Here is a 27247-nt window from a genome sequence, read left to right on the forward strand (position 1 = left end):
AATTAAGGAAAAGGTAAACTATCTCTGGGAGAAAATAACATTAATTTTAGTATCCATAGATCAGACATACATAATTTCTGTCATACAATTTTAAAAAATGTACAAAAATTATGACTTGCAAAGGAGAAGGAAAACCATAAGAAAAAATAGACAATATAGAACCAGATCCCAAGATCATTCAGATATTGATATTAGCAAGCCAAAGCTTTGGAATTTCTGTTATAAATGTATTAAAACAAGAAATTTTGACAAAATGGATGAAAACCTGAGTAATTTCAACTGAGAATTAGAATCTACATAAAAAGGGTTTCAAATGGCATCCTAGAACTGAAGATAATGTATATGTGAAATCTGAAATTGGGAACTGATCACATGAGTTTAAGAGCAGACAGGCAAAGACAGGGTTACTGAATGCAAAGCAAATACTAGTCAATATAAAATACCCAAAATAAAGCCCAGGGAAGAAAATAAAGTGGACAGAAGAGAAGAATGTAAGAAACATTTATATTTATGACGTAAAGAATGTCTAACATATGCAAATTTGCAATCCCAGAAGGACAGAAGATTCAGAATTAAAAAGAAACAATATTCAAAATGATAATGGCTGAGAATTGTCCAAAATTGAAAAAAAGATTTAATTGAGAATTCCTATCAACCACAAACAATATAAAGACTGAGAAATGTGTATTTATATCCATCATGATCAAACTGCTCAAAACTAAAGATAAAGAAAAAAATCTTTAAAGAAGCCAGATTTTTAAAAAAGAAGAAGGTATTACATTCAAAGAAGCCACAATAATATTAACAGCTGAATTTTATTTTTTTTTCTTTTAAAGATTTTATTTATTTATTTGACAGACCGATCACAAGTAGGCAGAGAGAGAGAGGGGGGAAGCAGGCTCCCTGCCAAGCAGAGAGCCCGATGTGGGCGGCTCAATCCCAGGACCCCAGGATCATGACCTGAGCTGAAGGCAGAGGCTTCAAGCCACTGAGTCACGCAGGTGCCCCAAGAGCTGAATTTTAAACAGGAATTATGGGAGCAAGGAAACAATGGGACACGATCTTTAAAAAGCAGAAAGGGAAAAGGGCAACAACAACAACAAAAAAAGCCCAACACTACTATTTAGAGTTTTAAACCCAGTGACAACATCCTTCCAAAACCAAAATGAAACAAGTGCATTTTTCAGACACATAAAAGCTGGGGAAATTACTCACCAGCCGATCCACATTATAAGAAATACAGCAGGACATTCTTCAGGCTGAAGAAAAATAATCTCAGTAGAAGCTTACTATTACAAGAAGGAATAAAGAGAACAGAATAGAGTATTGTAAACTCTGGAGAAATCACTAAAAGAGTAATACAAAGAGATACAAAAACAGAAGAATTAATAGAAGAGATGAAATGGAATAATTCAAAATACTTGACTAAAACATTCCAATGGGCCCTCCTTCCCGATAAAATAAATGCTAAGGTCTTCAGCATAGTACAGTAGGTGCTCCATGATCTGGCCCTCATTTACCTATCTAGCCTTAATTCTGTCATGCCCCTTCAGGAACCAGCCATTTGGAACTATGTGGAGCTCACTTAGCACTCCGTACTCATACTACCTTACATTTGCATAAGCTACTCCTTTGTCAGAAATATCATTCCCCTTTTTTTCTTTCCTGACTAATAGCAACTTGACTTTTGGTATCTAGCTTGACCTAACCAGATTTCTCCAAAAAAAATCTATGAATCTCTATGTGGTCCCATGGAAGCCAGTGCATATCTTTATCACAGCCCTTGGTGTAAAACGTAATCATTCATTTCCTTACCTATTTTGCCAACTAGTCTTCAAGATCCCTGAAGCCTGGGCCTCTACATGCTAAATCTTTGTCTCCAGCGTCCAGCACAGAGACCAGCCTGTGCACAGAGGCATTCAGTATCTACCTCAGAAAAGGCTAAAGATAGGGGAACCGGGGTGGCTCAGATGGTTAGGCTTCTGCCTTCATCTCAAGTCATGACCCTGACATCCAGGGATCGAGCCCCACATCAGGCTCCTTGCTTAGCTGGGAGTCAGCGTCTCCTTCTCCCTTTGCTGCTCTCCCTGCTCATGCTCTCTCTCTCTTAAATAAATAAATAAATCTTTAAAAAAAAAAAAAAGGAAAGGCTAAATACATAAGTGAGCAAACTTTATTGCAGTATCTGCTAGTTGAACAGGATAGGATATCATACAAAGCCTGTTACAGTCCTCTGTCATCCTCAAGTCCTTGATTTCTAAAAAGCACACCAGTACCTCAAACTCAATATATTCTAGACTCTACTCATGTGTGTCAGACTCACTTACCTAATGTCTCCCAGTGCAATCACCTCAAAATCATGTAGATTTCTGTCCTACTTCATCCCTGATATGCCTTTCCTTACATTATTTCCTTGATCTAGACTTCTTTTCCACCTCCTTCACCCTGTGAACTCCTGCCCTTCCTAAGTGTGTGACCACCACTCGGCACTGCTTCTTATGCCCCAGCCACAGTTGGTCTGGCTTCTCCCTCGGTGTGTCCACAGAACATGGTGTCACATGTCATGCATTCCATTGTCCTCAAAGTCTGCATCTGTCTCTCCCTTACATTGATGGAACTTTAAGAAAAAAAGAACTATTTTCATTTGCAGAGAAGGCAGGTAACTGGAAATTCTGAAAGGAGAGCAAAGGATAAAAAGCTAAGGAAGAAAATTTTTAAAAAGGAAGTAAAACATCTTTAAAAACAAACAAAAAACTGTGGGGCACCTCGGTGGCTCAGTGGTTTAAGCCTCTGCCTTCAGCTCAGATCATGATCTCAGCGTCCTGGGATCGAGCCCCGCTTTGGGCTCTCTGCTCAGCAAGGAGCCTGCTTCCTCCTCTCTCTGCCTGCCTCTCTGCCTACTTGTGATCTGTCTGTCAAATAAACAAATAAAATCTTAAAAAAAAAAAACCTGGAAATTATAGGAAAAAATTATATTGCAAAATTCCAGGAGAAAAAAAAAAAAACTTCTTTGAAAATGTTTTACAGTATTTTAGGTATGTCTGTTCAGCCATCTACCCCCCACCTCCCCCACACACATCCACCTACCCATAGGGAAGAATTCTCCTGCTGCAGACTGTACAAGGCTCCTCACAGGAGTGCTGGAGCTTGCACCGTGAGTAGAGGTGTTTGCTGCCCTCACTGTTGACCCCACCCTCTTTCTTGCTCCCCAGCTTTTGCATACTCCCTGTCTTCTATTCCTCTTCCCTCAGTTCTGATTGCTCCATCTTGGTTCCCTCCCCTGTAAATGTCCTATGTCTCTCCTGTCTTTTTTTTTTTTTTCCAGATTTTATTCATTTAAAAGAGAGAGAAAGAAAGGGGTGGGGAAGGGCATTGGGAGAGGAAGAAGCAGGCTCCCCCCTGAGCAGAGAGCCTGACAAGGGGCTCCATCCCAGGACCCCGCCCAAGATCACAACCTGAGCTAAAGGCAGATGCTCAACTGACTGAGCCACCCAGGCACTCCTAGGTCTCTACTGTCTTTACACTTTGTCCTTGTTCTGTGGATCTTTTCTTACTGTCTGTTCCCCAGATTCTCTTCTGTCTGTGACTCAAGAGGATAAGTACTGTCTGTGACTCAAGAGGATAAGTACCTCTCATGTTTATTCTTAAAAAATGAATCCTCCTGAGATTAGGGGGGTACAGGGTGATAGACTGAAAGCCCTATCAGATGCACAAATGGTTATGTAGAGCCCTGAAGTTTACGGATTCATGGTTTTAAAATAAATGAGCAGAAACCATTCGATGAACCTCGAGAGACCAGATAAATGATTATAAGTTTAGAAAAGAAAAACTCTTGAGTAAAGGCAAAAGGAAGCTGATAATAATTAGACTGGAAACTACGGCAATGAGGAATGACAGCTGTACCGTGCACACAAGTGGAATTTCAAAAAAAAAAAAAAAAGTTGACCAGCTGTTCTTCTTTCCCATAGGGAACCCAGCGAAGACAAGGGGCTAAAACGTCCTCCAGTGTGGACGTAGAGAAATGCCTCCCTCCTACAAGGGTTATCCTGTCTCAAGGATGATGCTGACCTCTCATCTCAGAGGATTTGAAAAGTTTAGAAACCACAGATCTCAGATGGTTCGAGTTTAGTTCTGATCTTTTGACTGTGACAAGTTGGAAATATGCGCTTTTCATTAATTATTTTAAATGAGTTCCCTGCAGTGTCCATATGCTCTCTGAGTGCGTCACTGAGATTCAGGTTGGGTTTCCTGCACCCCCTTAGGGCCTCTCCATTGCGGGTAGGATTTCTGCACCGAAACTGTTCTTCAAATTCCTAGCAACTTGGAAGGCTCTAACCATCTGAAAAAGAGAGAATTCTTTTGCACACCTTGTTCCTGAATCTTCAGATCGTGCACTTCTATTTTTCTGGGAGAAGCTTTCTTGTCCTTTCATTATCTAAGCCCAGCACTGCAGCTGGAAGTCTCTAATACAATGTGCATTAAGTAGCCTCTATTTATAGTATTCCATCCGCAAAGAACAAAAACCAGATCGTCAGAGACTCTGTTCTCAAGCAGCCTTAGGATAGCTCTGTCTCTGGTATCGGTTTTGAAAATGGAGGTTATCTCGGGGAAGGGGTTCTCTCATCCAGGGCAGGCTCATAATATATATTCATGGCATTCTGACTTCAGAAAAGTGAAAAAATAAAAATATTCTTTTAATGTATCCCAGCCTGTTGGCTGCCCTTTTTGAGAGCACAGATCAGCAGCTGAGCTATAAATCTTAACAGTCAAACCACGCTTCCTTTCACGGCAACCTACAAGGCAAACATGTTACTTCCATGCTCTCCGACTGGTTTGTTTTTTTGTTTGTTTGTTTTTTTTTTTTTTTTTTTGGAATGGTTGAATGTAATGGGGAGAGAGTCCTGAAGGGAATGGCGGCTGAGGACTTACTTTCAGAGAGTGATGGAGGCTCTGGAATTTGGGAACGCTCCTCCTCTGGCTTTTCCCTGAAGTATTTCTCCGAGTCCAGAAGAAAAGCTGGTTTCTTCACTTCGGGCAGTTCTTTCAGGGCTCCGATGCTTAACGACCTAAATGCACCTTCGTAACAGCAGGTTTTAGGGGAGGCTAGGAACAAAATACAGTGTCATTAGTTCCTCAGAAGGAGCTAGCTCATTTCCAAGTTAACTTCTGAAAATCTAACCTTCCTGTTACTCAGCTGCTACAGCTGCAGCGATCAGCAAACCTTATAAACACAGCTGTTCATGACAAATCCGCGGCCCTTTGATTCAAAGGGACCAAAAGGAACTCGAAGCTCCCCTTTTGTTTATTCTTTGTGTTCTTTTGCTATTTTCCCTTGAAACTGTGTATTCTGCAGTTTTGGGAAAGCTCCAGTTTCTCTTTTATCTACCAGGAAACTGCATCTTTTATAAGATGAAATCTTGTTTTTAGCGTTTTACAACATACCTGAAATTTTGAATTTGCAGGTACTTTTTAATTTTGCTAACGTGTAAACCAGAGCTGTGCTATTGTATTAAAGATGCACACAGTGAGGTAATGGAAAGGAAAGCTCCTTTAGTCATGCACATAAAAGCAAAGTCTTGGACAATGGGAAAAAGTTTTCTTTTTGCTTTACAGGGTAAAATGGAAAAAGCTTCACTCAAGATGTGATTTTAGGTTTGACTGTTAGTCCTGCAAAGGTCATTGTGGTGGCTCAATATCTAAGGAAAATGAACCAATACATAGTCAGCCCTTGCTATGGGACAAGTCATGTGCTGTCCGAGGTTCTCAAATGCAACCAGGCCTCGCAGTCACCTGAAGGGTTTGTTAAAGCATTAGCGGCTATATATCTCTCCCATTGCTGATTTAATAGGGTAGGGATGGCTCCCCGCAATGTACATTTCTAAGTTCCAGGTGATGCTCATGATGCCAGCCATGGGACATACTTTAACAATCAACATGTTATGTCAAACCAAAAGAGAAATCTCCACAACCTGTAAAATGTCATTCTGCCCTTCTAACAGATGAGGAAATCGAAGCTCAGGATACTTTAATAACTTGCCTGAATTTTCCTACCTAGTAAATAATAGACCTTGGACTTAAGCTCAAGTATGTTTCACTCCAAAGGTCATGCTCCAAGGTATAGTAGTAATAATAATAACAGTAACATGAGTAATTAGTAATTGGATCAAGCTTCCATAATATACCAGGCACTGATGTAGGTACTTTACACATATTATCTCATGTAACCCTGACAAAAAGACCTACGGAGTATGTTAGATTATAAATGTGCACCAAATATTAAATAATGGTGTACATTTGACAGCAAATTTTCAGTAGAAATTCTAAAATTAACATATCTCTTCTATGAAATTACAACTACCCCTTGGACATAAATTTATACAGGATTGGCAGTGAGTGAAATATTTTCCTATGATGGAGTTTTGGAAATTATTCTCACTACACTTCTCTTTTTATTTTTTTAAAGATTTCATTTATTCATTTGACAGACAGAGATCACAAGTAGGCAGAGAGGCAGGCAGAGAGAGAGGAAGGGAAGCAGGCTTCCTGCTGAGCAGAGAGCCCGACTTGGGGCTCAATCCCAGGACCTTGAGATCATGACCTGAGCCAAAGACAGAGGCTTAACCCACTGAGGCACCCAGGTGCCCCTACACTTCTCTCTCTCTTTCTTTTTTTTTTTTTAAAGATTTTATTTATTTATTTGACAGACAGAGATCACAAGTAGGCAGAGAGGCAGGCAGAGAGAGAGGAGGAAGCAGGCTCTCTGCTTGAGCAGGGCTCGATCGCAGGACGCTGGGATCATGAACTGAGCCGATGGCAGAGGCTTTAACCCACTGAGCCACCCAGGCGACCCTACTCTTCTCTTTTTAAAGATTCATTTATTTGAGAGAGAGAGAAAGAGTGTGTGTGTGTGTGTGTGTGTGTGTGTGTGTGTGTGTGTGTGTGTGTGTGTGTAGGAACAGAGGAAGAACATACTCATGAAGATTCCCCTTGAGCCTCAGGGCTGGATCTCATGACCCTGAGATCATGACCTGAGCTGAAGCCTAGAGTCAGATGCTTAACCGACTGCGGCACTCAGATGTCCCTACTACTATACCTCTAAACAATACCCTTCAGTCTGATAATTCTTTTGTTACAATTATCTTTTTTTTTATAATTCTTTCTCTGGTTAGCCCAAACTAAGCTCATATCAGGCTTCTTAGAGCAAAAAGAGCTTTTATTTATTTTCATCTCTTAAACACTTATGGGAGAGAATTGATGTTCTGTGCCACCCTATTCTGGAAACTATAATGGACAATCTATGTGTGTTTTCTGGCTTAGACCTTCTACTCTGTCATTTATATGCTGTGCAGCCTTGGACAAATCACTGATGTCTCTGAGGCTCACTTTTCTCCTTTGTCAAACAGAGATCACAGGATTTTCCCTTCCTATTTATTAAGGAATACCAGCATTCCAGGCACTCAGAGCAGCTATTTGTCATATTCATACCAATCTATAAAATAATAACACGATTAAAATAAGTCAAGAGTGATTACTTACTGGATGATTTTTGCATAACTTTACCATTGTAAAGGTTACATGTTTTTTCCATAAAGATATTTCGTTCCTTATATTTTATACCTGAATTCGTGGCTTCTGACGGTCTGACACTGGAAGAAAATAATACGTGATAAAATGAAATATCAACCACAAAGGATGAATAGGCACTTTCAGGCTTTAAATACATATCTTACTTTGACAAAAGAAAATAAGTAAAAAAAAAACAAAAAAACAAAACCAAACAAACAAAAAATCCCTCTATACTGTGGACCTAAGTGATGACATTTGTTTATACTAATCAAGTCATATCTTTGAATAAAATGGCTGCTAGCCCAGGTAATGAGATAAAAGGGTAGGAGCCAGAGAGGCCAAGAGGCTAGTTAAGCAAAGATTCCCATAGCAACTGGAAGGTCAGAGAAAAAAATTACACAGAAGAAAATTTCACAGAAGCACACACTATTCTTGCCCTGTGTATAAATTATATGGGCTAATCGGAGCTACGTATCCACACTGGTACGTACCCAGTGTGAGGCCTGGCTCTTCACGTATGGTATCCAAAATGCAAAAAAAGTTCAGTATTTTTGAGGCTTGTCTTATGAATCTATAGGAAATTTTAGATCAGCTTGAATCCATGGAAAAAGTGTTATCAGTAAAACAGAGGAAGTGAAATCATTACATAGTTGTACATAATTCCTGTCAGAAAACAGGAAATGGTCTCAACTACACTTAACATTCACTATATAGACCTCTACCTTAACAGGAACAAATTTTATTGCCCAAGATCATTATTAGTCTCTTGGAGGCTTCAGGTCAGAAAACACACCCATTTTTCACACAATTACTGGGAACCCTGGGGCATGCCGTCTCCCTGCTGCCTCCCTTCCTAGCATCTGTTAGCCCTCCTGCTGACTGATCTCCCACCCTCTAAATTTCATTCCCAGTTCTCTTGCCTCCTGAGTAGCTGGAGAACTTCGAGAGGTTTCCTATACTCATAGCCCCAATTTCCTGCTCTACACAGTGAGATACTCACTGTGGTTTCAAAGGAGAGGAGTTGGGTGGCTGTTTGGCGATGGGCCTAATAAATAACACTATTCAACAAATGTTCATTTCCTTCATTCCTTTCCCTCTGCTCTATTTGGACTGTATTTCCCAGATTCAAGAGTTTAAAATATCAATACAAGTGAAATTAAGTCTATGTATCTCAAAGTTAGTATTGTGTATTATTTATATAGCTTTAAGTAGCAATTTATTGATTGCTTTTTTTATACATAAATAAACTTTTCATTTTGGAGTTATTTTAGATTTACAGAAAAGTTGTGAAGATAGAATAGCACAGAGTCCTGCTATATCCCTCACCCAGCCATCCCTCTAGTTAACATCTTATATTACCAGTTATCACAACTAAGAAGCCAATATTGGTACATGACTATTAACTGAACTCAATATTTTATTAGGATTTTCCTAATTTTTTCCTAATGTCCTTTTTCTGTCCCAAGAAATCGCATTATATTTAGATTTCTGACTCCTTAGCTTCCTCTGCTCTATGACAGTGTCTTAGACTTTCCTTGTTTTCTATGACCTTGACAGTTTTGAGGAATACTTGTCAGATATTTTGTAGAATGCCCCTCTATTTGTGTTTATCTGATGTTTTTCTTAGGGTTAGATGGGGGTTATGGGTTGGTGGGAGGAAGTCAACAGAGATGAATGCTATTCTCATTATATCTTATCAAGGGTACATGCTATCAACCTGTCTTATCACTGTTGATGTTAACCTTACCATTGGCCAAGGTTGTGTTTGCCAAGTTTCTGCCCTGTAAAGTTACTTTCCCTTCCTTTCTGTATACTACTATCTGGAAGCAAGTTTCCAGGCACAGCCTATAGTTAATCGGGGCAGGGGTGAGGACAATGGAAGTTAAGCTCTATTTCTTTAATTGGGTTAAGTATCTACATAAATTAATTATTTGGAATTATGGATTTTTTTAAAGATTTTATTTATTTATTTGACAGAGAGAGATCAAAAGCAGGCAGAGAGGCACGCAGAGAGAGAGGAGGAAGCAGGCTCCCTGCTGAGCAGAGAGCCCGATGCAGGGCTCGATCCCAGGACTGTGAGATCATGACCTGAGCCAAAGGCAGCGGCTTAACTCACTGAGCCACCTAGGTGCCCCTATGGATTTTTTTAAAAGGGAATCTTTGTCATCCAAAGCCTGAAGCAGTTGGCATTTTTCCCCCCAAAGCGCACTGGACTGGCTCCTTCACAATATGTAATCCCTCATGAATCAGGACATATTATATGGCCACTATCTGGGCTTGAAAAACCACTGTGATGGCATTCTTAGAGAGTTATTTTAAGATAGCAAGAGAATCTGTAACAATAAGAATTTGGTGGTGGGTATAGGAAGGGTAGAGTGTAGTACAGGTTAGGTTAATACTATTTCCTCCCCCCCCCGAAAAGTATTATTAGTATTATTGTTATAAACTGAGGTACAAACTGTTGAGGGAGGTCTAGAAGTAGGGAGGTCTACCTTTGGACTAGATAACACTAGACCTTTATTTTCCCAAGACACTCTGAACTCTTTCCTGCTTTTAGGCCATTTCCTTCCTGGCTCTCTCATCCAGTGATACTAAGTCCACCTTGCCTCTCTCCACTAAAGAGCTAAATCCAGAGGGAAAGGGGCAGGCATAAGGTAGGAGGGACTGTCCCAGGAATCACACTAAACTGTACTACAGAGATGACTGCTGGGGAAGGACAGCCATAGTGACAAAGCTCTCACCACAGGGCAGTTCTATGAACCACTAGCCAGCAAGATCAACTTCATATTCAAAGTCCAACTTATTGCTTCCTTTCTGTAGACATCTGACATTTGGGGGAATTGGTTACTATGAAAATGCACACACAACTGGAAAGAGGTGACTGTTCCCCAAATTCCTAATGGATGAAGATAAAAATGCAGAATAATGTAATAAAGGGCTTAGAGTTAAAACTTGGCCAAAAGGTCTTACATGGTGACACCAGAAGAGGGCCTACTATGGGCTCTGGCAGCCTTGCCATCAATTCTATGAGAAAGAAAGGCTCTACATGATCTCCCATCTCTTGGTTCAGAATATAAAAGGGAAGAATGACATGTGACAAATCCCTAAGCACCCTACCAGGCATTAAAGGAAAGCAAAGTACCTAGAGTAGTGGCTTAAGCATAGCAGGCACTTGACAAACCACTCACTTGACTGAGAAACCACTGAATTTTCCATACGGTCACATGATACTTGTTGTGCAGGTGGTATGGAGTGGTGGCAAAGAGTACTGGCCCTGGAGCCAGGAAGCCTGCTTTGGGATCTCTGGTTCCCCTCTTGCTGGTGGGTTGACTCTGGGCCAATCACTTAACTTCTTCTCTCCTCGTTGTGAGATGGGGATGATAATTATAACCATTGCCAATGATTACAGGGACAATTAAATGAGTTAAGTGCATAAAGACTTTAGAGCAGTGCCTGGAATATGGCAGGAGCTCAAAAAGTATTGCCTATTCGCACTTTAAGCAAGAATAAGAAAATATGTTCCGCTCAAAGTAGGGAGTTCCAACACCCCTATGGCCAGCCCTAGCACTCTTGGGAACTCTCAAAATTATGAGACAAAAAATAAGGAGATGTGGTACTTTCAAAAACCATAATTTTTTGTACTAGCATTTTTAAGACTTAACCTTTAAAAATTGTGTAGACTTTTGGGGCCCCTGGGTGGCTAAGAGGGTTAAGCCCCTGCCTTCAGCTCAGGTCATGATCTCAGGGTCCTGGGACTGAGCCCCGCATAGGGCTCTTTGCTCAGCTGGGAGCCTGCTTCTCCCCCTCTCTCTGCCTGCTGCTCTGCTTACGTGTAATCTTTCTCTGTTTGAAATAAATTTTTAAAACCTTTTTAAAAATTTTTAAATAAATCAATAAACAAATAAATAAAAATTTTGTAGACTTTCATTTGTTCTATATGGGCAAAGGATGATTATTGCCACAGATTGTTGGCAAAAGTAGACTGTCAATCCTCCAAGTGTTTTATGTCATATAAGGCCTAATTTAAAATGCGATTTTAATGTTTTGTGTATTTTTTCTTATAGCTGTCCATAAATTTTCTAATTTAATTTCTCACAGAAGATCTACCGGCAGGATAATTAGGTAATCAACAGCATATAAACAATATTAAGTATCAATTCCCTCTTAACCATAATAAAGAATTTAGAACATCACAATTATTTCTCATGTCTAAGAGACATCAATTTTTTTTTAAAGATTTTATTTATTTATTTGACAGAGAGAAATCACAAGTAGATGGAGAGGCAGGCAGAGAGAGAGAGGGAAGCAGGCTCCCTGCTGAGCAGAGAGCCCGATGCGGGACTCGATCCCAGGACTCTGAGATCATGACCTGAGCCGAAGGCAGCGGCTTAACCCACTGAGCCACCCAGGCGCCCCTAAGAGACATCAATTTTAAGTGTGCCTTCTGTCTTATACAAACTTACTGAGTAACTAATGGAAATTTGGTTCATTTCCCATCTGATTCTTTTATCCTGGTTTCTGATAATTAACCCTTTCCCAACTTTTGAAATGGCAGCCAAAGTGAAGTGTTAGAAACAGAAGGTAGAGTAGACTTGCTCTTTGCTGCCCTAGAATAAGAATGAAGGACAATGAGACAGAGGTCTACATGTGAATAGATTTGACTTAACTTTAGAGTCATTCTATAATAAAGACTGGTTCAGTATCAGAGAAGGCCTTCTTTAAGATGGTGAGTGCCTCCCATAGGAATTATTCAAGAAGAGTCCATATGTGCTTCTCTGAATGATGTGACAGGAATCAGTCGAGTCTAATGCTTCTTTCAAGTTCATTATCAAATTGTTAAAGGTTAATAAACATGTGGGAAAAAAATTTCATTCTCACAAATAATCAAAAAATTCAACTGAAAACAATAATGAGATACCATGGCAACAGTTTTAGGACTTGACAACATCCAGTGTTGGTTCTGAGGCAGTCGCCATTTCTATGCAGCAGTGGTAGAGGAACCCACAGGTCTGGGGACAGCAACTTAGCACAATGACCCAAAGGCCTTTGAATCTTTGGACTCCACAATTCCTTTTCAAAGGATTTATTCTTTTTTTTTTTAATTTATTTTATATTTATTTTCAGCATAACAGTATTCATTGTTTTTGCACCACACCCTCAAAGGATTTATTCTAATGACAAATGCCATTGGGTCTTCTAATATGTAAGCATGAAGGTGTTTAAGAAATGTTTTCCCAGATAACATTTGTCAAGCCTAAATGCTTGACAGAAAGGAAATGGTTACAAACTCCTAAGTTCCTAGGGTGTCATTACAGATGTGGGGGTCTGTGGACACCTCTGTTAATTTGCACAGGAATGGACTCCCTGTGTATTTTTTATATGATATAACAGGTTATAAACTATGTATGCTACTCTTCATTTTCATAAGATGTACATTTATTTGCTTATTTGCCTGGAACTGGAAATACCTAAGTTTTGCAACAGGTGATTTTTCATCTTTTTCCTTCTTGCTTATTAGTACATCCAAAACTTCTAAAGAACATGTTTTTTTGTTTTTTGGGGGTTTTTTGCAGTAAAGAAATACTCTCAAGTTACACTGTCTGAGCTACTCATTTTATCTATAACTTTTCTAGATAAGAATAGTCTTGTATGAGTCCGGAAATCAAACATTGCTATGAAGGAAGAAAAATGTATGTCCACTGTTTGTTTGTTTGTTTTTACTATTTTTGCCTACTTAACCCACCAATTTCAACATTTCATTTATTTCTTCCTTTTTTTCACTTTTGCAGAATCTAAGAAAGGAAAAAAATCCGTTTCTCTGTATCAACTGTGAAGTTAGCATTAGGACTTTATATTACTCTCTTAAATTCTATATTTGTCTTCATCTCCCCAGGACTTAAATTGAAAATGACATTTTACCACCTACCCACTTCTCACACATAATATTACACAATACCTTAAGCGCTATGGAAACCTGTTATTTATGTATAAGCCAGAAGATAATATATGCCAAGATTTTTATCCTAGAGAGAGGATCTTAGGAGTTAAGATGAGAATGTAGCTTTCAAGTGTCTGATTTTTCCCCTTGTTTTTCCTGCTTCTTCCATGTTCTATTGGCTTTTCCTTTTTGCATCTCCATCTTTCTTACTGTTTTGCCTCCCTCTGAACATACCCCCACCTGCACACAGACGTACCAGCTGTGCTTTTCTCTCTTCAGTTCCCTTAAATTCTTTCATGTATTTTTAAAGATATTTTTGCAAGTGGACCAAAACTGGCACGATTTTCTCCTTGTATTTACTAATCTGATTAGGAATAGGGCCGTCCTTGAGAATAACATTCTCTTATACAGAAAATCATCTGTAGTCTCCTCAGTATTGGATGGAGGCCACGGAGGACATTTTCCAGCGGACAATTACATTGCACTGGTATGTTTTCCATAGAGGATCCCTGGTCCTGTTCCTGGGAAAAGTGAAGGATTTACCTGCCAAACCAATTCTGAGGATACATTTTTTGCCTTTCTTCTTTCAATTAGTTCAGTAATTCAAAAGTGACATTATTCTGTACTATCTGCTTACCATAAAGTCCTAAAATTATTTCAATCCAGTCATCTAAATTAGATAAAGCAGAAATTTTAAAGATAACAGGCATTTTTTGATGTATTGTTCTTTGAAAAAATGCAGAATAGAGGCAACTTTGCTTCTTACTACTGGAAATTTCAAAGGAAAAGCTGATTTTTTAAAAAAGAATAATTAAGTGTGTCATAAGGAAGAGGAAATTAGTCTATTAACTGAAATACTCTTAAACAAGAATCTGTGATGATATTTGCCTTCACTCTGCTAGGAGTGTGACAGGAAGAGAAACAATACTCTGTGTTACCCTGGGGTAACTTTAGTTCCTCATCTGTTAAACTGAGTTGGGTGGCAGGGTTGGGGCCTTTTATCATGTCTAAAATCTTTCCATTCCCAGCATTCTATGATTGTACAGGATTGGTCATGCTATATTTCTAAATTGAAAAGATCCTTCTGCCTGAAAGTAAAATGCCACTTGACATTTCAGCAAGCCATAATTCAAGGAAATGGAAGAACAAATACCAAAGTGTAATTTAGTGTAACAGGATGTTTAAAGGGGGATTTTTTTTTCTTTTATCTCCCTGTCAGCAGAGGTTCAAAAAGTCTGAAAGCAAAATAATTCATTAATTAAGAAGCAAAAGTAGGGACGCCTGGGTGGCTCAGTGGGTTGGACGACTGCCTTCGGCTCAGGGCGTGATCCTGGAGTCCCGGGATCGAGTCCCACATCGGGCTCCCAGCTCCATGGGGAGTCTGCTTCGCTCTCTGACCTTCTCCTCGCTCATGCTCTCTCTCACTGTCTCTCTCTCTCAAATAAATAAATAAAATCTTTTAAAAATAAATAAATAAATAAATAAAGAAGCAAAAGTATATTTCTGAATGAGGTGCTAGATTCCTTGGGCAGAACAAGGAGATAGCTCTACAACCAACCTGCTGACACCAGGCCCACCCGCACTCTAGGATAGAAACAGACTGAAGATGCGGTAAGAGAGGAGAGAGCTATAGGTATGCATTGTGTCCCACTGCCTCGGGGAGAGGAAGGAAGCTTCTCCTAGGGTTCTAGCTTCCACTCCCAGGGACCAGTCAGAGTTTAGTGTATGCCCCCCTGAGGTAACCATTAAAAGGACAGAATGGATCAATGACTCATCAACACTTGGAAAAGTCTACAGGCAAAAAGCTCTGACAGCAGCTATCATGTGAGTAGGGAACGAAGGGCAACCAGGCAGTAGCTGGTATGGTAAGAATGTGTGAGCTTCTCATGAGCCAAGCCAAAGTTGACTCAGAAGTTGTGCAAGAGGAGAGGCCTGCCATTGTGAGGGACTGTAACAGGAAAACACCAATGTGTATCACCAAAGGTAACCTGAGTTAGCGGGGTTGAGCCACAAGAGATTGGCCAAAGGTGCATGAATTTATAAACAGGCAATGCAGATGTTTGCATCTGCATGATGCAGATGTCTCTGAGTGCAGTCATGAGAGAAACTTCCATCAAACCTCCTTAATATAAACGCACTTTAGCTAATAATATTTAATTGATTAATTATTAATATTATTAACTATTAAATATATTCTTAAATATTTATTAATTATTTTTAATATTTTATTTTATTAATTAAATCATATATGGTATATGATATATAATTAAATTATATATCATATATCATATATCATAATTAAATTATATATTAATATCATATATGTGATATATAATATATATTAAATTAATATATTAAGATATTATATATCATATATAATTATATATTATATAAATTATATAAACATATATTATATATAATATATATTTTATATTTTATATAATATATATATTTTATATATTATATATTATATATAAATTACATAAATATATAAATTATATATAATATATAATATATAATATATAAATTATATGTTAATTTAATTTAATTATTAATTAATAATTTTTCTATAAACCCCCAAAAGTAATACTATGTACATGATAAACATGTTTCGCTTATATCAAAGAACATACAATGAATAAAAGAAACAATATTTCTTTTATTCAAATTTATGATATTCAAATATCATAAATAATATTTATTTTAATAGCAATAAAATAAAAATATAAATAAAATATAAAATAAAAATAAAATAAATATAAAATAAAATAAAATATAAATAATAATATTTATAAATAATATTCAGATTTATGATATTCAAATATCATAAATAATATTTGTTGAGTACAAAAGATGAAATTATGAGAGGGGAGCCCAGGAAGCTCAATCAGGTAAATGTAGGACTCTTGATTTCATCTTGGTTCATGATCTCAGGGTCCTGGGATTGAGCCAGGTGGATTTCCATGCTCAGCACAGACTCTGCTTGTTCCTCCCTTATATCCCACTCCTAACTTGTGCGCTCTCTCTCTCAATAAATAAACAAATAACATCTACTAAAAAATTATGAAAGCACAGGTTAATGAAAAGAACTATTGAAACTGCCTGGCATTAGAGTAAGAGAGGAATAGAAGAATGGGATCCAGCAGAGTGGGATGAAGAAAGGAAAGAGCTTCATTTACAATGAAGAAAAGACAAGAAGAGTTCAAAAAAGAGTCATGTCTAATATTCAAAGTTAACCTCTTTGAACTTTTGTCATATAAACCACTGTACACCTTACCAAAACCAGGAGTAAATCTGATGTACATTTTGAGATAGATAGATACACACATACATTCATACATACATAGAGAGATTATATTGTTTTTCAGAAAAGGGGCTAATTTGAACAATTGGGTTGATGATGGAACAGAAACAGAGGACTAGAAGATCCTTAATAGAGATCAAGAATTAAGAATCTGTCTTCAGCTCAGATCATGAACCCAGGGTCCAGGGATCCAGCCCCAAATCAGGCTCTCTGCTCAGTAAGAAGCCTGCTTCTCCTCCCCTACTCCCCCTGCTTGTACTCTCTCTCACTGTTTCTCTGTCAGACAAATAAAAATAAAACCTTAAAAAAAAAAAAGAATTCAATGGAGGCAAGAAATTGAACTAGATATAATAACCCCAATAATATAAATTATCCCTCACTATACACACCCTTGAAGTAGTCATTGCATGTTCCACGGATCACAGAGAGAAGTTTGGGCCAATCTTTTTAGGTCTTATCTGGACTCCAGTTGACATCCAGGTAACACTTAAAATTACTTACTTGCATGCGGCTTCATCTTTGTTTTTCTTATCAAGTAGAGAATGTTCTGGTAGGTCTAAACATGACTCCTCCTTAGAAAGTAGAGGAATTTCCCTTTTGCTTTCTTCTTGAATCTCATTTTTCATTAAGTTAGTATCTCTTTTAGGAAGGGAAAAACAGTTTTCAATTTGCCCATGCTTTGCCTGGAAAAAGAGATTTATTTTATTTTTATGACATTTATTTCCTTTGAACATTTATGTGCTATACTACTAATTGAAGTCCTGGGTACATACAAAAAAAAAATGAAACATAGTTCTTCAAAGGCCGTACAGTTTTATACAGGAGATGAGACATATATATGTAACTTTAATAAAGGTAGAAAGTAGTAAGTGTCATAAGAAACACAGATTCTCTGAAAAGATAATGAACTACAAAAAATTGATATTTCCACTTTAAAATCTTGAATAGCAAGATATATGTGTACTAAAAAATAACTTTTGCTGAAAAATTATCAGTTAATTTTTCACAAAACTACTTTCTTTGCCTCTAACTTCTTAGAAAAGTCTCCAAAAAATAATCAAATCATTGAGGATTTTTCACTGAAAATATGTTACATAATAGTTTCCACAAAACTTGACTACAATACTTAATACATAGCAGAAGCTCTCATTGACATTTTATTTTATATTTGAGATACAGAACCAGTGTCCTTGTCTTATATCACTTCCCATCATACACACAGGGATGGATGAGGGAATACAGCCCATGTGGTATGAGGGAGTCAGGCATCCCTAGGATATCTGACTGGCCTATAAACTGCTAATCTTGTCAGAAGGGACTACAGAGGAAATCGCCTACAGGACCCAGGAAGACTGAGGCAATGAATGAATCAAGCCTCCTATAAGGTGATAACTAGCAAAGGAAGTTCAGCCCTAGCGATTACTGGCAATAGGGAGAGGTAGGAACTACGGCGAACTGGAGAGAACACATTTTACAGTTATTCTCAGGGATTGACATGCTCCTTTTCAAGAGAAGCAGGAAATCTGGATCTTATATGAAATCTTTACTATTTAAATATGAGCAACTACATCACAATTGAAACACTGGGTGAGTATGCACAACCCACAACATGGGCCCCCACAGGACCAGGAGGAGAGGTGCCAGTGCCCGCACCCTGCCTAATGCAACTGTGGTCAGTGGGCGAAGAGGAGCACTGAATGCATGCACACATCACTAATGTATTTTGATAGCATAATCATCTGACAGTTTCCTGGGACAAGGCAATCTCCACAGATAAATCATCTTCACCCATTTTCCCAACTCCAGAAATACACATACCACACTCTAAATTTTAAAAAAGTCGAACTTGAAAACCAACCTCAGATCCATAGCTATGTTATAAAAATTGCTTAGTTATTTAAAAAAATAACCTCATTCATGAAATATATGGAATCACATGGCACGTCATTTTAAATACTTCAGTCAGACTGTGTGTGATTGGAAAATTAAGTCTTAATGTAGGAAATTAAAATACATTATTGCATTTCCTCCTGTTTTTATAACTACCAGATGAGAATTAATTCAACTAAACAAATACAGCATTCAAATGTAAGGCAGAAGAGTCAAGGCACTGTACACATCAGGTTTGTTCAGCAAAAATTTTCTGATCCAAATTATGTTCACTAATTGGGTCTCTTCTCCTTCTTATCTATGTATCACCATCTGCCTTCCATATCCTTCTGTTCTTTCTCTAAATGAGTGTCTCTTCTTATACAACAATGAGAAGGACATTCACCACTGCTATTTTCTAGTACCTATTAATTTATTCTCTTCCCTTCTCTCTCCTCTGTCTTCCTCTCACCCCAATCCCAACCCCTGGGACCAGCAGCACCTATATTCAAGACAGCTTAATCAAAGTGAGTCCTTGGCTGGGGGGACTTCAAGCAGGAAAAAAAATGGAAAACCCAGCTGTCTCCAGGTTTGTCAGCCTTTACTGAGACTACCCCAGCCCTGGGGGCTCTTTTCCTCCCTTGAACATAGAGGGAAAACCAAACCATTTTCAGACAGGCTTATTGAGTCTAGAATCGTTCAAAATACAAAGACTTTATAAAACAGCTAAGGACAAATATCAAAGGCATAAAAATGAGCATAAAAATAAAGGCACACGCTTCTTAATTAAAATAAAATTTAGCCGCAGCTACTATGCGGCGGGCACAATATGGCACCCACACCTAGAATGCTGTGATTTCTTGCCTCAGTCTCCTCCAAGAAACTTACTTTCCAGATGTCAGCCACTTGATGAAACCATTTCTTTACCTGTTGTTCTAACCTCCATTTCAACTCCCTAGAGCCCAAGAAGCATGGCCATACAGCAATTCAGCATTACATTAACTTCTTCACTTACAGAAGCATCTTTCCAACTTATCTTGTGCTCAGAATACCAGCTACGGCCCTCTGCCTCATTCACCACACACCTACGCACACGCGCGTGCGCACATTTGAGTTACCACTCAGAAGCTCTTTTTTTCCACCTGAGAAAAGTCTAGCCCTTGCCTTATTTACAGAGCAGAAGAGACTGTACAGCTCTTGAGTGCTACCTGGAGACTCCCATATTACCTGGCTAAACATGGGCCCACCACCCCAGATTATTTTCTGATTTATCATCACCATTTGTGTCCCATAGGGTTTATAAAACTCTTTCAGAACAGGTTGACATCATCAAAACAATTCAAAAGTGGAACAACATCAATCTTCGTCTTCCAAAATGAAGACAGTTGCTGTTTCTCATGGCATGACTAAAAAGGGAGTCTGCCAAATAGAACCAAGTCAACCAGCCAGACTGAAAGTGAGGTGTCAGCCCAACCTCATCCCACCAGCCTGACCTTATGCAACTGTGCCTCGACAGTAATGACTGAAACACATCAAACTGATATTTTGTCCCTCAAGTCCCAAAGGGAGCAAGAACAGAGTTCCCATGAAGACAAATGGAAAAAATAAAATAAATCTGAGATAATGACTATTTCCTTTCCACCATGCCCCCCACTTCTATTTGTCTTAATAGGTATACATGGGAACTTAGTTTCATGGGAGGAAGGGTTAAAAGCATAAGCTCTGAAATGAGCCAGCTTGATTCAAAAGCTAAATTCTACAACTTGGTAGCTTCTGTGAGCTCAGGAGTTTGATTCAAACCTTTTGTGCCTCTGTTTTCCATTTGTAAAATGGCGATAATGAAGAGCTCCTTCCTCATAGGATGAGGAACTGTGATTACATGAGATAATTCATGTGGAGACCATAGAACAGAGCCCTAGTCATACAGGAAAAACTCAGCAACTGTTAGTAGTTGTTGTTATTTGGCGAGGAGTAAATCAGACAGGAAGAGGTTTATTTTTCCTAAAGTTTTCTGTATTTGATTATTACTTGACAGTCATTTTCCTTTACCTGCTTAAGAATAACATGGTAATTATATCCATACTGCGTTTTTACTAGACGTTGAAACTGAAGAAGTTTTAAAGAGAAGGTTTTCTCAGAAATTCTGAAACATTTTGAGCTGCACAGAGCCTCCATCTTTCCATGTCTCTAGAGTCTTCCACTTGATGGAACTGTCATGGTTAATGGTAAACAGGACAAGAGATGCCTGGAGCTACAGCTCCAGAAATGGAAGTCAGTTCTTTCATGACTGATGAACATTAACAGTTGATGAGACTCAAATAAAAATCAGTCCAAGTTCATACTAAATGTCAAGTAAATACTAGAATAATAAAGAAGCAATATTTCTACCTGACCAAAGATCCAGAGAGGAACACCACAGACATCAGTCACACAAATGCTGCCATCTGCAGATGAGGAGATAATCAGTAAGTGGCCACCCATCTTACACATCTCTAAGGAACTTATCTGGTCTTCATGAGGTCGGAATGATCGTATCAGAGCTGGGGCCTGTGTGATTTTGCTCTTGCTGGAATTAAGACAGTATTCCTGAATGAAAAGAAATTCCAGAATTCTAAAAAGTCCAAGTATTAAATTATTGCAGCAAAATAACACTTTTTCCTAAAATGTCTGATATAGAAATGAAAAAAAGGACATTTGGGGAAAATTCTCTGTTCTCCAAATGCAGAAGAATAGTTCATGATAACAGAGTTTAGAAAAGTTGTACTAAGTGTCAAAAAATGTTTCTAACTGATTTGCCTGAACTGAGAAGTAGAACGAAAGGAAGAGGGGAGGGGAAGAATGAAAAGCAGAAAGAGTTAACAGTCAAGTCAGTTATCTGAGAGAGATGAATTTTACCATATGTAGATAGTTGCCTATTATATGATTTTATAATATTATTAGAAAATCAAACAGGTAATCACTGACACAAAAATCCCAAACTAATTTAGATGATGATAATGTTGGATGAAGGGCCAATACTCTGTCTAAATTGGGTTTACAGTCTCATTTCGAATAAGGTATATCCTAATTACTTATGCTCAAACAATGCTTCAGTACCTTCCTGACAATACTGCATTCCTAAATTGGGTGAGTGACTTGACTACCCATACGTATACACACATATACATATACACATACACATACACACATGTCTATGTATATGTGTGTGTATATATATATTTGTATGTGTGTATATATGACTTATTTATTTGAGAGGGAGAGAGTGCGTGAGTGCAAGTGAAGAGAAGGGCAGAGAGAGAGCATCTCAAGCAGACTCCCCACGGAGCACAGAGCCTGATGACATGGGTCTGGATCTCACAGCCCATAAGATCATGGCATCAACTGAAAACAAGAGTTGGCTTAGTCAGTTGCTCAACTGACTAAGCCATGCAGATGCCCCGGGCTTGAGAAGATTTTCGTACTGAGAACAGTCTGATTTTCCCCATAAATTATTTAAGAGATCTCTCTGCCTGATAAATGTTAATGTTTCCTTTATAGTACTCAGACTGATCATGTCTTCCCTTATCCAGGAGTTAGATAAGACCAGATTCCTAGTTATCTTCAGCACAAGGCAATCAAAAATACTAAAGATATGAGAATATGTCAATTTACTTCTATATCCCAGATTTTCAGTTGTCCATCCAGATCTCCTGTGGCGAGGTATTGGTTTGACTTATCAGTAGACATAATAATGGATCCCACTCCACCGTGAGCCAAAAATTCAGCCAGAAGTTGCTTCTTAAATGTGTCCCAGAATCTGACATACCCAGATCCTCCACACGACACCAGGTTAGCTCCTCCTAACGTGTAAGACAAGACTTAATTAGGAAAATGTGACAACAAAAACCAGAAAAAAATGTCTTCAGTGGCTTGCCATGCGGAAAGCATATGGCTATTGGAGTGATAGGCAGCCTGGATAGCAATTTGCAGCACTTCGACCTTCTCCAATATAAAATGGAGATAATGCCATGATAACATTTCTGTTTTGTGTTGAGTATTAAATGAGATTGGAAATGCAAGATGTTCCATTACATTGAATTCCCTTTCCTTCATTATTTCAATATAATTGGTTTTCAAGGTTAGATAGAATTAATTTGTTCCTCCAAATAAATTTATCAAGTATTAATTTCAATATTGTGATAATATTCTAATTACATTAACCCATCTTTCTTAATAACCTATATACACATACACCAAAGAAGTAGAATTCCTCCCGCATGGAGCTGGCTGCATATATGTCGTTAGAGCAGCATAGATGTTAATTTTTCTACACAGCATCATGCATTTAGCATTCTATTTATGGGCTTGTTTTTAATTTTTCATCAAGAATTCATTGGGAGCCCTTATGGAACCCTCTTTTGGCTCACAGGCTGAGAACTCACCTTTTCATTTTCTATTTTTATATGCTTTGTAGAAGCACTCTACCTAAATTATTCTTCTGTGGCCAAGTTCCTATTATTCTTTGATAAATCTGTAGATGACTTTCAATTTACTTCACAAATGTACTGCCAATTAACAATCATATCTGTTTAAGGTAGAAATAATGACTTGTAGCCGCTTCGGTGGAAACAATTTGGGAATACTGATAACATTAAGAAGAATTAGTGTAGAGGAAATGAGAGCAATTTCAGGATAATAGTTCATTTTGTGAATAGAAGGGAGTTCTAGAAAATACAAAGTTTTAGAATCTAACTGTTTCGAAGTCTATTCTAAATACTCCACAAGGTCTCTTAAATTCTTAAGGGTATACCTTTATTGATTTTTAATGCTGAAAGTTTTTATATAAAAATCATGCAGATCTTCTATCTGCAAATTGAATGTGGGACGGTAAATATGGAAAATGTGGTTCGGATATGTTTAGTTCTTTTCATACACATAACACCTACATGTCTAAATTGTCCATACTAAGAAAAAATATTTATAAAACACAATCCTTTAGATGAAAGGTAAAACAATATGCATTATTCTCAAAAGCATATTTTAATTTAGAGAAAATGCAGGCAGCGTCAACACCATGCTAACATAACTATTGAAAACAAGGGGGAAATTAAGCAAAAGGTTCTTTCATCTATGTAATACCAAATGGCTACAGTAAGTGACCTGGTGGCACCAGTCTTAGCATACATCTCAGCAGAAGCACTAACCAGAACCCTGACTTACTCTGGAAAGTAAGCATAACTGGTAATGAAACCCAAGCCATTACAAAAAAAGAAAAGAAAGAGAAGGGAGGGAGGGAGGTAAGGAAGGATGGAGGGAGGAAGGAAAGAAGGAAGGATTGGGGGGAAGAAGGGAGGAAATTAAGAAAAAAGCAAGCAGCTCTTCTGATCTAGGATCAGCAGTTATTTCAAATTTTACCATTGCCCCTATCTCCAAGTTTCTCCCTCTTTTTTTCTAGCCCATTTTGATACTGGGTTCCAGCACAGTGGGACTCCATCCTTCTGGAGCATATAGTCCTAAGCCTTGGCATGTATATTTGGACCCTATTTCTTTTTTTTTTTTTTTTCAATTTATTTATTTTCAGAAAAACATTATTCATTATTTTTTCACCACACCCAGTGCTCCATGCAAGCTGTGCCCTCTATAATACCCACCACCTGGTACCCCAACCTCCCACCCCCCGCCACTTCATGCTGTGCCTTCTATCCCACCAAACCTCTTTATGCCACAGCAACTCAGATTGTCATCCAGAGCAAACTGTTTGCCAGCATTTCTTCTACTTGGATCCTGAGCTGTGCAGCACTGATTCGCTGGGGGTTCAAATCTGGCTCCTGCTCCTGGACCCTCCCTTCTGAACCCCAACCTCGCTTGCTATGGCTGGGGAGCCTCCCGGGACTTAGCACGGACTGTTAGCTACATGGGGTCAAGCTCTACAAGACCCACAAAGGAACACATTAAATGGTCTTCATTGCTCCTTTTCCCCACATTTTACAAATATATCAATCCACAGTCAGAATGGGAATGTATGTTATACCTGTCTCTGCGGTGGTTTTTCTTGCTTCAAGGAAGCAGAGCCCCACAACAGCATTATTGCCCTTGGCGAGGGTCTCCAAGGAGTGGGCTCCCAGTGCAGCCTGGTTGGTGCTGGGGCAGGTGGAGCGACTCCTCCCAGCGCTGAAAAGCTTTTGAGGCTCTGTACCTGTGATGGACACAAAGCTAGGTGTCTTAATGAGGAGAAACATCTGCTTGTCAATTGAATGCTTATGAAAAACAATAGGCCCGCCTCCATCGGTCTCCTGGGACCCCATCAAGTCTCACAGTAGGTTTCCAGTGAACATCCAACTGACCTGCTATTCACGGCTTCAATGCCAACTTGAAGGGTTGTTGACTCCACCTTTGTTTTGCATATTACATACACACTGACTATGTTTTCCCTTGATATAAATTAATAGGGACTTCATTTTGTTGTCAGTGTTAACGTCTTAGAAATCCTGATCTGTTCAAGACAAATGTGATTCTAACACCATGACATTTTTAGCTCATTAATCATTAATACTAATCTTGCAAATAATATAATGAACATGAGCTATAATGACTATTTAAATATATTTAAATGATCAGTCTAGCAGCAATATTATCTGCTAGTGAGTTACCCCGGAGAGGACTTTCCTAGGGGCACTTCGATTATCTTGTGACATCATCTCCTGGCCACAGTAATAAGAACTGGGGATATTCAGAATCTATGAATAGTCTGTTCATAGCTATGAAAAAATCTACACAGGGAGGATCTGCAAAATCTCAAAGGAAGACATCTCTAGCAATGCCTCTCTTGTCTTTTAGAAGTTTGATATTTTCCACTTCTCTTTCTTATCTACCTCTTTGGAGTTTTAATCGTAGCCACAGTTGGGCTTGCTGTAAGAGCAAGATGTCACTCTCTTGCAGGTCAGTATAAAGGAAGAAGCAGAATTCTACCCTTTCCGTGGAGGGTTCAAGTGAACCCTAATGGCTAACTCTTCATACAGATAGCAGGCCAGAGCTTTGTGCATACAGACAAGTAAGCCCAAAGAGCTAAGGGCTTACTCTTAACAAATTACTCCCTCCACTTTCATAAAATAAAGCTGTATTGGACGAACTATCCTTTCCTACAGTCCGATCCAGCTCTGTGAGTTTATCCGATTGAGACAACAGAACCTCAGTGGGCCATGAAGAATGACATATTCATTACCTAAATAAATAATCCTAAGGAAAAACCTTCAGTATCTAAGGAAACTGAAATAAAATGCAAAAGGCAATTGTCAAGACATTTTGCTTAAGTATAAAATATTCATGTGCTCGGCTAAACTTCCATAAAATACAATATACTCCCATCTCATGTTCCTCACAGGTTTCTAAAGCAAGAAATAATTTAAGATTTCCAGGTGGCGTAATAGTTAATACAAGCTCTAGACTAAGCCTGAGCAGCCTATCAAGTGAACATGAACTCCTATCTTCCTACCAAGAGGTACCAAGATTCACTCAAAAGCAGTTTTGTTAGGTTTATTGGCAAAAACTAAACTAGATGGAAATGAGAGGCCTGCTCCCTGCTGTCAGTAATTCAGAAAAGCTGATGTGGCATAAAGACAAGCAACAGCATGCCACGGAGAATTTGCTAAGCCAAGTAAATCTTAAGGTTCTTTTTAGTCACTTTGACAGGACAACGGTCTCACTAATCCCTGGCGCTTATGGCCAATCATCTATAATTTAGGAGTGAGCTGCGTCAGGAACATGAATAAACAACGAAGCCTACGGTGGTTTGACTCAGCCACATTATTTTATTTTCAAACTTGTACTCACCCGGTTTTGATTCTAGCAGCCTCTGATAATCAGGGTGAAGGACACAGTGAGCGTTTCCTGTGTTGTTGTTCCACAGAATGATTTCTCCATCATAACTCCCTATATGAGCCAGGATGGAGAACATAAATTGCCAGAAAATTGGAAAACATGAGCAACAGCAATGGGAGAAGAAGTCACTATTTGTGAATACCTTACACACAATCTGGCACATAGTAGGTATTCTATTTTTGGAAACATGAATAATAATGACTAGTATTTTATTAAACTTTACAACTTAGAATCCTCATCGTGTACCTGTGTATTCAATGTACTGGAAATTACTGCCATATCTTTTTATTTTATAGTAATAAGGCATTCAGAATATGGGCTTTGCAATTAAACAACTTGAGTTTGATTCTCAGCTCTGCCACCTGCTGGCTGTGTAAACGTGGTTAAGTTATTTACCTGAGGCCACAATTTCATCTATAAGACTGAATTAAAATCGAATTTCATAACGTTGTGAATGAAAAGTACTTAGAATAGTGCCTAGTGTATTATAAGAACTAAAAAAAATGTTCATAATGATTATACTTTTTTTATTATTGAGGGCAAACAAATCAAATCCTTCTTGGTTTCTGTTTGCCACCATCCATTCGTGTGTGTGTGTGTGTGTGTGGGTGTGTATTTTCATTCCCTCTTTCCTATATTCTTTATTGAATAACACTTTCTCTAATTCTAAAAATTTCCCTATATAAGTCCTTCCCTCCTGCTCATCACAGAGA

The 27247-nt window shown here is 38.4% G+C and overlaps 1 protein-coding gene across 1 annotated transcript in view; it reads right to left on the reverse strand.

Annotated features, from left to right (window-relative positions):
* WDR49 (WD repeat domain 49) overlaps positions 1–27247 on the reverse strand; it is a 131797-nt gene that overhangs the window by 14462 nt on the left and 90088 nt on the right. Inside the window, exons 12-18 of the mRNA XM_044251727.1 lie at positions 26487–26585; positions 24688–24852; positions 22329–22516; positions 21066–21263; positions 17310–17491; positions 7537–7646; positions 4930–5103 (exon numbers count right to left, since the gene is read on the reverse strand). Coding sequence (XP_044107662.1) covers positions 4930–5103; positions 7537–7646; positions 17310–17491; positions 21066–21263; positions 22329–22516; positions 24688–24852; positions 26487–26585 — 1116 coding nt within the window. The remainder of the gene's footprint in view (positions 1–4929; positions 5104–7536; positions 7647–17309; positions 17492–21065; positions 21264–22328; positions 22517–24687; positions 24853–26486; positions 26586–27247) is intronic.

This window comes from Neovison vison, chromosome 6 (genome assembly GCF_020171115.1).
Source record: "Neovison vison isolate M4711 chromosome 6, ASM_NN_V1, whole genome shotgun sequence".
NCBI lineage: Eukaryota > Metazoa > Chordata > Mammalia > Carnivora > Mustelidae > Neogale > Neogale vison.